At 51.5% G+C, this 13198-nt stretch overlaps 1 protein-coding gene across 1 annotated transcript; it reads right to left on the reverse strand.

The window, feature by feature from the left end:
* Positions 1-8594: 8594 nt before the first annotated feature.
* Positions 8595-12493, reverse strand: LOC123061699 (brassinosteroid LRR receptor kinase BRI1). Its single transcript, XM_044484908.1, has one exon. It carries the CDS (start codon positions 12338-12340, stop codon positions 8969-8971), a length of 3372 nt encoding a protein of 1123 aa, XP_044340843.1. The 5' UTR covers positions 12341-12493; the 3' UTR covers positions 8595-8968.
* Positions 12494-13198: the final 705 nt, after the last annotated feature.

Genomic DNA, 13198 nt, shown 5'->3' on the forward strand with positions numbered 1-13198 from the left:
ATCGGTGAGACCAAAAAGACTAGGGTTTTGTGGTGGTGGCTATGTCAACTGAACTCGGTGGCGCCGGATGGAAAGTTTTGGTGGGGCCGAGTTTGACTTTTGGTTTGGGACATATGTGGATATGAGAAAGTGGTTGAGGGTTTTGGAGCATATCACTAAGCATTTTGAGCAAGTAACCCATTAAGCAACACCTCATCCCCTTTTAATAGTATTGGCTTTTCCTATGGACTCAATGTGATCTTGGATCACTAAAAGGTAAAATGTAGAATCTTGAGCTTTAGAGCTTGAGCCAATCTTTTGTCCTTAGCATTTTGAGGGGTCCACTTTTCGAATCCATGCCATGCCAATCATTGAGCTTTCCTGAAATATTTATCTTGAAATAGTATTAGCCCAATGAGCTATATGTTGTTAGGAATTACCAAAACCACCCAGGGATATTTTCACTTTCAATCTCCCCCCTTTTCGTAATTGATGACAACATATAGATCAAAGCTTCGACAAATGATTATAAGATTTAAATACATCGTCGCTTTGAGAAGTATGTGAAGCAAGAGCTCCCCATAAATTTGTGCATTATTTAAAATTTGCTTTTGAATGCAAATGCACAATCGGTTAGGATCATGGGTCACTCTTCCATGTCACATACATCTTGGTGGAGTGTTCAAAATGATAAACATTAAAAAAACATGCACTCATCACCAAGAAAAGTGAATGATCATATATGGAATACAAAAGATAATATCATCCAAGAAAGCATTAAGGGGCATATGATCAATCACATGATCAAACAAGTATCTCACACAGACAAAGACATAGTGTATCAACCAAGCACATACAAAGGTTCAACCAAAAGCAAGAGAGATAAAAAGCAACACACACACACTCTTTCGAAGCCTATGATCTATATATATTTCTCCCCCTTTGGCAACAAGTTACCAAAAAGTTTGAAAATGCATAGTGATATGTGTCTCTTAGGCTCGGTCTTCGGGAGGTGGTGTAGAGAGAACTCCAGGGATGAACGCATCTGTCGATGTAGTTGGAGCTGGTGGAGTGGCTGCTGGAGGTGGTACTGAGGTTGTAGCTGCTGGTGCTGACAAAGTAGTTCTAGAGATTAGTACTGACACTGCCGCAGACCTCTGACCTCGTGGCACACGCTGAAAAGCATCAGTAGTTGCCTTCCCTTTCCTCTCTTCTGCTTTCTCCTGGAGCTGCTCAACTACAGTCTGTATCTCAGTTACCTTGAGGTCAAGATCATAGAATTTTGTCTCAACAATCCTCTCTAGGCTCTCCTGATTCCGAGTCAGGGTGGCCAAGCCCTTCTCAATCCTCAGTGTAGCTTGAATCAGATAGCCCAATTGATCTTGTTTTGACTTGAGGAACACCTGAGATGCTTATTCTGCACTTGGCATCCTTGCAGCTTTCTCTGCCTTAGCTTTAGCTCTCTTCTCTTGTGCTTGAGCTGATGACGGTTCATTCTCATTCATGACAACTTCATTATCTTCAAATTCAGGATATAGGGGTAGATGCTCCTTGTCCAACAAGTATGTTCCTGTGCCCATCTTAGAATTGATGAGCTCCTGAATATGTGGAGCATAACCACAGCTTCTCTTTTGGTCAGCAGCTGTCCTTTTGATTGTCTCTACAATCAGGCTCATGACTTTAAACTTCCGAGGGACATCAAAGATTTGCAGCATGTTGATGGAATGTCCTCTGATCATCTTGTGATCTCCTGACTTGGGTAGCAATGCATGCCTTAGGATCCAGTTGATGGTAGGCAGACCAGACAACAAGAAATGTACAGATCTAAGCTTATGAGTCTCCAAAGCTTTATCAGGGATCTCTTTGTACATGTTTTCCATGGAGTTGTGGTCTTTCTTATTCTTGGCATACACATCCAAGTCATCCTCATGTTCCTCTGGGGCATTGATCAGCTTGGCCCATTCTTCAATAGTGGATTGGTACCTAGTACCTTCAGACATCCATATGATCTTCCCATCTGGGTAAAAGTGAGCGGTGGAGTAAAACTGCATGATCAGCTCATTGTTCCATTTTGTGAACTTCTGTCCAAGAAACTCATCTACTCCACATGCTTTGAAGCTATCATATACTCCTGGGAAGTGATCTTCATTTCCTTGATGTATTCCCAATCAACCCATCTCATGTCACAAACAATGGGCTTCTTGTCAAGAAAAATTGTCTCATAGAAGTCTTGCTGTCCTTTGTATGAAATTTGTAATCAACTGCAGTCTCCTCCTACTAGCATAGGGATCAGACTATCTCCACAATCTTAGTCCAGCATCTTTTCTGATGTGCATGTCTTCAGCCACTGGATGAGCATCATTGTGGTGTGTGATATTGGGTTTCAATTTTCTCAAAACAAGAGACTCATCAACCTCTTCTTCAGCTTGAGGCACTGGGGCCTTGTTCTTCTCTTCAGCAGGAATACTTCTAGTGTTCCTCTTGGGCTTTGACTTCTGAGCTTGAGATTTGGGAGCAGACTTGCGCTTTGATGTTGCAGCCCCTGACTTAATAGCATCTCCCATGAGCTTTTGAGCTTTGGGTGCTGGAGCATCTTCTTCCTCTTCCTCTTCTTCTGATGGATCCTTAAATATGGATGATCTCCCTAGAACTCTGGCAGTGGTCTTCTTGACCCTCTCTTTTCTCTTCTTGCCTTCTCCAGCCTCTTTGGGTTCAAGAGTGAACTCCATAGTTTCTTCCAAGGCTGCTTTCCTAGGCTTGGATGTTGGCATTCTCTTGGCAGGTGCCTTCTTGTGCATCCTTGGCTTTGTTGTAGCAGCTGAGCCATACTCCTTCTTCAACACTTTCTTCTTTGAGGTGGCCTCATCCTCAACAGCCACATAATCTTCATCCTTAGAGTCTGAGGTTTTCTTCTTCCTTGCTCTAGTGGATGCCTTGGGCAAGTTACTAGGTGTGCTTCTACTGCCCTCATCATAGCTGCTTGAGGGATCTGAACCCTCACTCAATTGCACGTGTTCCTCAGATTTGTTCTGACTGTCACTCTGGTCAGATATCTTGGCAATCACTGACAGCAAACCCTGTGAATAGATGTAGATGAGGTAGAGTGGATGAGCATCACAAAGTACAGAGTTTTTGCAAAACAGATGACTTAAAAACTTAGTTTTAGTTCTCCACAGAAAGCATTTCGGAGCTACCGATTTGATAAACTCAGTGACACCGAAGTAGCTTTTGGAACCGAAACTAGTGAACTCGGTCAGACCGAGTCACGGTTTGGTGGCACTGAAAACATTTGAAGCACAAGACCACGTATGCAAACAATCCATCCACTGAAAACTTCATTTAGATTAGATTGGACCTGAACAGTGTCACATAATCTTCATCCGCAGAGTCTGAGATTTTCCACAAACTTCTTGGTTCAACTCCACAATCTTGACGAAGGCTCCCAAGTGACACCTAACCAATCTAGGAGACACCACTCTCCAAAAGGTAATAGACGGTGTGTTGATGATGAACTCCTTGCTCTTGTGCTTCAAATGATAGTCTCCCCAACACTCAACTCTCTCTCTCTCACTGATTTGGATTTGGTGGAAAGATGATTTGAGTGGAAAGCAACTTGGAGAAGGCTAGAGATCAAGATTCATATGGTTGGAATGGAATATCTTGACCTCAACACATGAGTAGGTGGTTCTCTCTCAAAAAATGTATGATGTAAGTGTAGGCATGTTCTGATGGCTCTCTCCACGAATGAAGAGTGGGTGGAGGGGTATATATAGCCTCCACACAAAATCTAACTGTTACACACAAATCACCAAACTCGGTGGGGCCGAATAATGAAACTTGGTTGGACCGATTTGGTTCAAAATGTGAACGTTAGGATTTTCGGTGAGACCGACATGTCAACTCGGTGAGACCGATTTCATTAGGGTTAGGGCATAACGTAATCTTAGTTAGACCGATTACACAAACGCGGTAATACCGACTTTGGTAATAAGCTAACTAGAGAGTTGATCAGGCAAACTCGGTGGGACCGATTCGCTCATCTCAGTGAGACCGAAACATTACGAAGGGGAAACAGAGAGTTTGCATTGCGAACTCGGTGGGACCGATCGCTCATTTCGGTTGGACCGAAACATTATGAAGGGAAATAGAGAGTTTGCAATCCCATGTCGGTGAGACCGAGATCCCTATCGGTGAGACCAAAAAGACTAGGGTTTTGTGGCAGTGGCTATGTCAACTGAACTCGGTGGCGCCGGATGGAAAGTTTCGGTGGGGCCGAGTTTGACTTTTGGTTTGGGACATATGTGGATATGAGAAAGTGGTTGAGGGTTTTGGAGCATATCACTAAGCATTTTGAGCAAGTAACTCGTTAAGCAACACCTCATCCCTTTTAATAGTATTGGCTTTTCCTATGGACTCAATGTGATCTTGGATCACTAAAAGGTAAAATGTAGAGTCTTGAGCTTTAGAGCTTGAGCCAATCTTTTGCCCTTAGCATTTTGAGGGGTCCCCTTTTCTAATCCATGCCATGCCAATCATTGAGCTTTCCTGAAATATTTATCTTGAAATAGTATTAGCTCAATGAGCTATATGTTGTTAGGAATTACCAAAATCACCCAGGGATAGTTGCACTTTCACGTCCCATGATGTCCGTACCAGGTGATCAACAGTTGCAAGAGGACCCTGCCTGAAATATGGTTTAGTGTCAAACACTACCTCTTCCTGCTCACTCTCAATGATCATGTTGTGCAAGATGACACATCAATTCATCACCTACCACATCTGAGATTTGGACCAGGTCAGAGTGGGGTACCGGACAACAGCAAATCGAGATTGGATCATACCAAATTCCCGCTCGACATCCTTCCCGCAAGCCTCCTGACTCTTGGCAAAGTAGGAGTTCTTGCCTCTTGGCACAGGGTTTGAGATAGTCTTCACAAATATGGACCATCTCAGATAGATGCCATCTGGTTGGTAGTATCCCTTGTTATAGTGGCGCCCATTGACCTCGAAGTTCACTGGAGGAGCATGACCTTCAACAAGCTTGGCAAAGACATTCGAGCACTGCAGTACATTGATGTCATTGTGATTTTCTAGCATACCAAAGAAGGAGTGCCAAATCCAGAGGTCATGTGTGGCCACTGCCTGAAGTCCCACACTGCAAGCTCTTTTGACGCCTTTGTACATCCCCTGCCAAGCAAATGAACAGTTTTTCCATGCCCAATGCATGCAGTCGATGCTTCCAAGCATCCCAAAAAATCCTCTTGCTGCATTCTGTGCTAGGATCCGAGCAGTGTCTTCGGCATTGGGTGATCGCAAGTATTGTGGTCCAAACACTGCCACCACTGTCCTGCATAACTTGTACAAACACTCAATGGTGGTGGACTCGACCATGCGTCCATAGTCTTCCTGTATATCACCGGGAGCTTCGTATGCAAGCATCTTCATACTTGTCATGCACTTCTGGAGTGAGGAGAATCCAACTGTGCCGATGCAATCCTTATTGCAAATGAAATAGTTGTCAAACTCCCGGATGGCATTCACAATCCTGAGGAAGAGCTTCCGACTCATTTGATAACGGCGCCGAAATACTCTCTCGTCGTGCAATGGAGTGTCGGCGAAGTAGTCGGCGTAGAGCAACAATAGCCCTCCATTCGATGCCTCTGCTTGCTCTTACGGTGGCCCGACACCGAGCCACCTCTCCACGGCTTTGCATTGTTCACGAACAGGCCGGCCAGAGAGGCTAGGATCATGAGGTGCTCTTCGTCGTCGGTGTCGGCCTCAGCTTCCTCCTCCATCAGAGCCGCGAACGCCTCCTCGTCGTCGGAGTCCATTGCCGGACACCTGGCAGATGTTGTGAGTGGGCAGCCGTCGGTATCCCCGCATGCATGGTCAGAGCCCTGGAAAGCTCACCCAGGAGCGGGATGGAGGTTGTCGCGACGAAACCCTCTCTTTCCGGGCGGAAAATGGCCTTTCTAACGACGGAGCAACGGCTGTGGGCAGGTGGGCTACGCCGAGATCGACATGGCGATGAAAGGGGAAGTGGCGCCCTGTGGCGGACAGGAATCTGGGCGGGGAAAAGGCGTTTCTCGCCTGACAGTGGTGGCCCGCGCACCACTTTTCCTTCCGCCGGAGCCCCCAAGTGCTCCCTAGTACGCTAGATTCGGTCTGGGATCGCCGGGCCAAAAAATGGGTCGAACCGGCGGAATTCGACGTCTTGGGGGGGAGGGGGGGCTAGGTTTTTTTCGACGTCGGCCGAAAAAATGGCGTCTTGAGGGGGGAGGGGGGCTGTTGAGGATGCGGCTGGAGATGCTCTAATACTGAATACAAGGGAATTGCTGTTTACCAGGCCACACCAGCAATACGTAATTCATCATACTGGAACACATCATACTAATTAGAACAAAATATGAGCATTTCCACCTCTTCTGGTGTCAGATGCATTGCCATGAGCCTTTTTGCAGGCGATGGGCAGCCCCGCCCATTCAAGCAAAGGGAGCTTGCAACTTTTAGTACCCCGCCACATCCACGGCACAGTGCGCATTCATTCACGGTGGTAAATGCCACATAGCCGGCACGAGCAACCAACCCGGCCGGCCGCTTGACCCAGTCGTATCGCCTTTTGGTTGGAGGCGCTCGCTGCGAGCAACGCTTCACGGTGGTCCGTACATTTCACGGGGAGGGAGGGAGGGATGGAGTGGCCATGAGAGAGATAGGCGCTGCCAGGCGGGCAGGTCGCTGAATGAGCCGGTCACTCACTGGTTGGGCTACACTACACGGGCAGTGACTGTGGCATGATAACCCTGTCCCTGGATGCCCTACATGTCCTCCCCCAGCAGATGAGGGTGGAGGCATTAGGCCAAGCACAGCCGTCCCGGGGCCCATCACAGATGCATGATGGGGATGCCCTCCTTTTCAACACAAGGGAGAAGAACTCAACTAGCAGCAGCGAATGCACAAGCAAGCAGACATGCGTCTATTCATCCATCGCCAGCACCTCAGCAGCGGCGCTGCTACTTGCTAGATACACTCGCAGGAATTGCTCGAGGACATGCTGATGTCTGATGATGATGTGAACTCTTTGGACTAGATTTTGCGCGTGAGATTGGCCGAGGAACATGCCGCGTTTTTGGGCTGCTGGCCATTAATGGTGACCGAAGATGACCCTGCAACTCGGCAAAAGAATGAAAAGCCGGATGTCTTTTCCCATTTTTCTCTCTTTCTTTCTTTTGTAAAGGGGAGAGACCGAGAGAGAGTAGTGTGTTGTCACCCCGGCATGTACGTGGCAGACCAGCCTGTGGAAAATGAGAACTGGTACAACTTTGAGACTTCATGTACGTAATAATAAAGGCCAACTTCAAAAATTTCATGCACATTTGAGCTTGTTTCTGCGCAGAGAAAGGGGTGGTGTTGCATGCATGCATGCATGCATGCATGCATTATAGACTGGGAAAGCCACATGGTGGTATTGACACCACTATTCCAAATGGGTGGGATCATGATAGCACTGGGCGAGCTTGATTTAAGCCGGAGCTCCAAAACAACGCAGGCACGCAGGCAGGCGGGCAGAGGGGCCACGCCCTTGTGGTGATGCCAGAGGCTCCATTCCGAGGCACAGTTTGTCAATGTCACCATGGCCTTTGTAGTAGCTTTTCCAGACTTTGTGTTGTGTGTTCTGTTGTTGTTGTTGCTGCCTGTGGGACACACTACTTACAATGGAGCTCTTGGGTCTCCTGAAGGGTAAAAACTATTCAATTCACCCAGAGAAAATGACCCGCCCTGCCTATATAGCCTGTGTGCTAGTAGTACTGCTTTATACTGACCTGTGAAGCTTCATGAATTTTTACCATATGTGACAACTGGTGTGCCCTCAATTCTCTCACAGCGAAGGAATAATAAACAAACCAAAACAAGGAGCACGCCCCAAACTCAAATCTGAACCCGCAGCCCTCGCTAGGTTTGAACAGCCCTCTCGAGATCTGGGGGAATCAGCGTGCCACTTGCTTGCTGGACATGGAGGATTAGTTTAGCAAGGCCTAAGCATTGGACACAGCACCATGCATCTATAATAGAGAAGATGGGGCAGTATAATAGGGCGAGGAGCCATGTTGCCACCCATGCGATTAAGATAAGCAGAGAGAGGACAAAAACTGGTTAAGGGAACCTTTGACCAACTAAAGGCTAAGCTAAGCTCACTGATTGATGATTTGAAGACAAAGCAAGCCCCGGGAAATTAAAGAAAGGTGGCCGTGCTGCGTGAGTGCGCCTTCTTGTATGCGTGTGTGTGCGCGCCACAGTGCCCCCTGGCCCCACCACACACACACACACACAGGCGAGGCCAGGCCATGCGCTACCTCACATGGAAACAGGAGCTGTGTCAGCCTCTTGACTGCCCATTGGCTGGTCTTTCGCTGTTCACCTTGGCCTCCCTCCGTCCTCCTGCCTGCCCCCCCTCCAGTACTGCACTGCCCAACCCCTCCTCTCAGATTTACTGCTCAGGCTAGGGTTTCTACCGTGCATCTGCAAATGGTACCATGTTTAGATCAACCGATGAACACACATTGTACAAATGCCAGCCAACTGCTAGGCAACAAGAACACTAGAAGCAGTGGAGGGAATTTGCACCGGAGAAAATCCACCATTTATATATGTACATACACAGCTCTTTACTGGAGCGCTACGACAAAATAAACGAGGAGCTGAAGAAAGCTGGGAAAGAAAGACAAGAAAAAAGTGGTGAGCTACTCCTATAGGTACATGACATGACGGCTTGGGACTTACGGGAGCTACAAGGGAGGGAAAATTTCTTCCTATCGTGTACCATCAGAAGAAAATTCTAAGCTTGCGTTGCGTGGGAACCTTCAGGATGGTATCAGCATCTGAGAGACTGATTTCTACGGGCACTTCGCCCCGGCCCCAAACTGGATGGACGGACGGACGTGTTGCTGCCGGTCGCCGCCGGTTGCGTGTGTCGCCGGCGGTGGTCATCTTCCTAATCTTTCTCCTCCTTGGCTTCCTTGAGGGTCATGTCCATGACCGCAAAACCTGGATCGTCGCTCAGCCCGGTGGCCACCGACGAGGTTTTCGAGTCCACCGTTGACCCAGCCTGGATCTCCTTGAACATCGTCATCACCTTGAGCATCGTTGGCCGCCGGGACGGCCTGTCATCCAGGCATGCACACGCGATTTTCAGATGCTCCAGCAGCTCCAGCTCCAGGGTGGGATCGTCCTTCAGCAGCTCCGGGTCAAACACATCGGCGATCTTCAACTTTGTGTGCATCTTCACCCATCCTACAAGATTATGGTCCTCGCCAAAATCTGTTGAATCCGTCGGCGGCTTCCCGGTGAGCAGCTCCAGCAATACAACGCCGTAGCTATACACATCGCCCTTGGTGGTGCACCGGAAGCTCTGGTAGTACTCTGGTGGCACATACCCTGGCGTGCCGGCAAGGGTGGACACGCTCAGGTGTGTGTCCACCACACTCATCATCCTCGCCATGCCAAAATCTGAGACCCTTGCCTCCAGATTCTCATCAACGAGCACATTGCTCGACTTCATGTCTCGGTGGATGATATGTGGAATGCAGTTGTGGTGGAGGAACGCCAATCCTCTTGCTGCCCCAATTGCAATCTTTCGCCTTGCCGCCCAGTTCAGCTTTATCCCAATCTTTTTGCGGTCATGCAGCACATCCTCCAAGCTGCCAAACTTCATGAAGTCATACATCAGCAGCCGCTCCTCACCAATCTTGCAGTAGCCGAGGAGCGGAACAAGGTTGCGGTGTTTGATCTTGCCAATGGTCTCCATTTCCGCTGTGAACTCCCGGTCACCCTGGCCACTCACATGTATTAGCTTCTTGATTGCAACAACCCTCCCATCCTTGAGCGTTGCCTTATAGACATCACCAAATCCACCGGACCCAATCAAGCTCTCATTGTGGAAGCCATTGGTGGCCTCAACGAGATCACCCAAGGTGAGTTTCTGCAGTGGCTTCTCAAATGCAGCCAGGTTGATGCTGAGAGCATTTGTCCCGGAGAGTCTCCAATTGGAATTCATCGTGCCAGAATGTGACCGGCTATCAATGTATATATCACGGGAGGTACTTGCCTCATCATTCTTCTGCCTCCGCTTCTTGCTCTCGATGGCGATGATGACCAACCCAAATATGCAGAAGAGCGAGAACAAGAGTCCCATAGCAACACTGCCTGCAAGGGACGCCTTCCTCCGGCTGGATTGGCCACCGTTAGAAGAGCCTTGCCCAGTATGCGACTGGCATGCTGGCAGTGGAAAGCCACACAGACCGGAGTTATTCTCATACTGGCTCTTTGGGAATGTGGCAAGAGAACCAAGCTCTGGAATTGTCCCATTCAGCTGATTACTCGACAGATTGATCTCAGACAAAGACAGTGATGAGAACGAGCTGGGTATCGGCCCTTCCAACCGGTTGTATGAAAGGTCAAGTACTGCGAGCTTCTTTGCACCAGCTAGCTCTGTTGGGATAGCACCAGACAGAAGGTTGTGCCCAAGATTCATGATCATGAGGTAATACATGTTCCCAAGCTCCTTGGGTATCTCGGAGTCGAGCTGATTAAATGACAAATCCAGAAATATCATGGAGCCATTCTTGTTGAAGGTGTACTCTGTGCTCCCCATGTACATCCTTGTGAAGTTGCACAGCTTCTTGCTCGGCATCCGACCAAGGTCCTCAGATCGGATGCTTGAGAACTCCAGCAAGCTCCCCTTGCCACGACACTGGCTGCTCAGCTCGTCGTTGCGAAGATACACATAGGGCCGCCCAATAATGAGGCCAACAGTCATCTTCCCCGACTGCTCTGCCAGTTGCGGTGGAATTGATCCATTAAGTTGGTTGCTGTTGAGGTCCAGCCACACCAAGCTCTTGCAGTCACCAAGCTCTGCGGGTATCTGTCCGGTGAAGGAATTGTTGCTCAGCTTCAAGATTGCCAAGTTGCTGAGCTTCCCGAGCCACGGGGGGATCGGCCCGGACAGCCGGTTGCTCGCCAAGGATATCCAGTTGAGCTGCTTGCACTTGGCCAGCTCCGGCGGGATACTGCCGGTGAGCCCGTTGTAGTCCAGGATGAGATGCTCCAGGCCGGGAATGCTCGACAGAGACGCGGGTATCTCGCCCTCCAGTAAGTTCTGCCACATGATAAGGTCCTGGAGGCGGCCAAGCTCGCCGAGGGACTCCGGGATGGAGCCGTTGATGTAGTTGAGACTGAGGTCGAGGGAGACAAGGTCGGTGCAGTTGGAGACGGCCTCCGGGATGCTGCCGGAGAGATAGTTGTTCTGAAGGTAGAGCACGCGGAGCCTGGAGTTGGGATCTTGGCAGAGGGTCGAGGGGATGGTGCCGGAGAAGTTGTTGGAGCTGAGGTCGAGCACCTCGAGGTCCGGCAGCGCAGCGACGGAATCAGGGATGGAGCCACTGAAGTGGTTGAAAGAGAGGGACAGCGACTGGAGCTGCTGTAGGCCGGTGAAAGCGTCGGCGGGGACGTCGCCAGAGAAGTTGTTGTTGGAGAGGTTGAGGGCGGTGAGCGACGTGAGGCCGGCGATGTTGGGCGGGAAGGCGCCGGCGAGATGGTTGCTGGAGAGGTTGAGCGCCCTCAGGCTGCGGCAGCCGGAGAGCGCCCCGGCGGCGACATCGCCGGCGATGAGGTTGCCGGACAGGTCAAGGTACTGCAGCCCGGAGCAGTTGGTGAAGTCCGAGAGGCCGCCGGAGATCTTGTTCCAGGCGAGGTCCAGCCAGCGGACAGAGCCGAGGCCGGCACCCACCATCCAGCGGAGGTCGGCATCTCCGGCGATCTTGTTGCTGGACAGGTCGAGAGTGTCCAGGGCCGCGAACCCCTGCCCGCCACCGCCACCGCCAGCGGCCTTGGCCGCACCAACTGCACCACCGGACAGATTCAGCGTCCTGAGCCCGGCGCAGGAGCCGGCGAGCGCGGCCACGTCGGCGACGGAGCCGCGCAGCGCGGCATTTCCGGAGAGGTCGAGCTCCTGCAGCTTGCTGCCGCACCTGGCGCCGGCCGCGGCCGCGAGCGCGCCGCTGACGTTGGCGCCGCGGAGGCTGAGCCTCTCGACGGCGCTGAGCTGCAGCAGGGTGTTCGCGACGGCGCGGAAGTCGGCATTGAGCGCGACGGCCGCGAGCGAGAGCGACGTGAGGCGCCCGCCCCGGCACACCGCGCCGGGGAACCTGCAGGCGCCGTCGCGCGCGGCCCAGCCGTCGAGCGCGTCCCGGTTGGGCAGCGCCGCCCTGAAGTCGTCCAGCAGCTGCGCGTCGTCCGCGGCCGCCGCCGCCGCGAGCGCCGCCAGGAAGAGGAGCGCCGCCGCTATCGCCAGCCGCAGGGAATCCATGTGGGAGCACGCTCTACCTTGAGACCATACGAGAAGCGGTCTGCAGAAGTGGGAGCAGAGAGATGGAGAAGGGAGAGAGAGTGGGAAGTGAGGGGGAGATGGTGGTGGGGGGAGAGAAAGAAAGAAAGAGGGGGACGGAGAGAGAAGGGAGAAGAAGCGAGAGAGGAGGCGAGGCGGGGGGCAGATTAAACAGCTGTAGGTAAGAGGGGGCAGTGGTGGTGGGGTCACATGGCATGTGCCCCCGTCCGCCAACGAACGAATCGCAGTAATCCGCGGTGCGATTTGATTAACCTAACCTAACCCAACCCAAAGCTAAGCACGGTGCTTATCCGCTAGTTACGGCGGGCGACGCTAACCAACCAGCCAAGGGCCCGATCCCATCGCCGGGGCGGGGCGGGGCGGGGCGGGGACAGGCGCTGCTCTGCTCGAGGCGCGCTCACGTGCCGGCGGCGAGGCGGGGCGGGGCGGGAGGAAATGACTGCTTTGGGCCTCATCATCATCGTCGTGGTGGAGGAGCGAGGTCGCGGTCCGAGCCGGGCGTGCGGGGGAGGAATCCGGGCGGACGCGTGGGTGGGCTGCGTTGCTTCGCCAAGGGTTATTGTCTTTAATTCCGAGGTGGGCTGGTAGATCCGATCCGGGCGGCCGGCCGGAGCGAGCGTGCGTGCGTGCCACCTTTTTCCAGCCTCCCCACAATGCCCCCGCTCTCTCTCTCTCTCTCTCTCTCGTCCCCGGCCGCGCGGGCAGCAAGCAGGGTAAAGTGTCAGACCACCCGCTAACCTACGCGACGCGACGTGATGAAGTCATCACGCACGGCCACACAAGCTGGCCGGAGATTTGCTTTCTCTCCGGTACGGTTCA

Source organism: Triticum aestivum, chromosome 3A (assembly GCF_018294505.1).
Source record: "Triticum aestivum cultivar Chinese Spring chromosome 3A, IWGSC CS RefSeq v2.1, whole genome shotgun sequence".
NCBI classification, from domain to species: Eukaryota; Viridiplantae; Streptophyta; class Magnoliopsida; order Poales; family Poaceae; genus Triticum; species Triticum aestivum.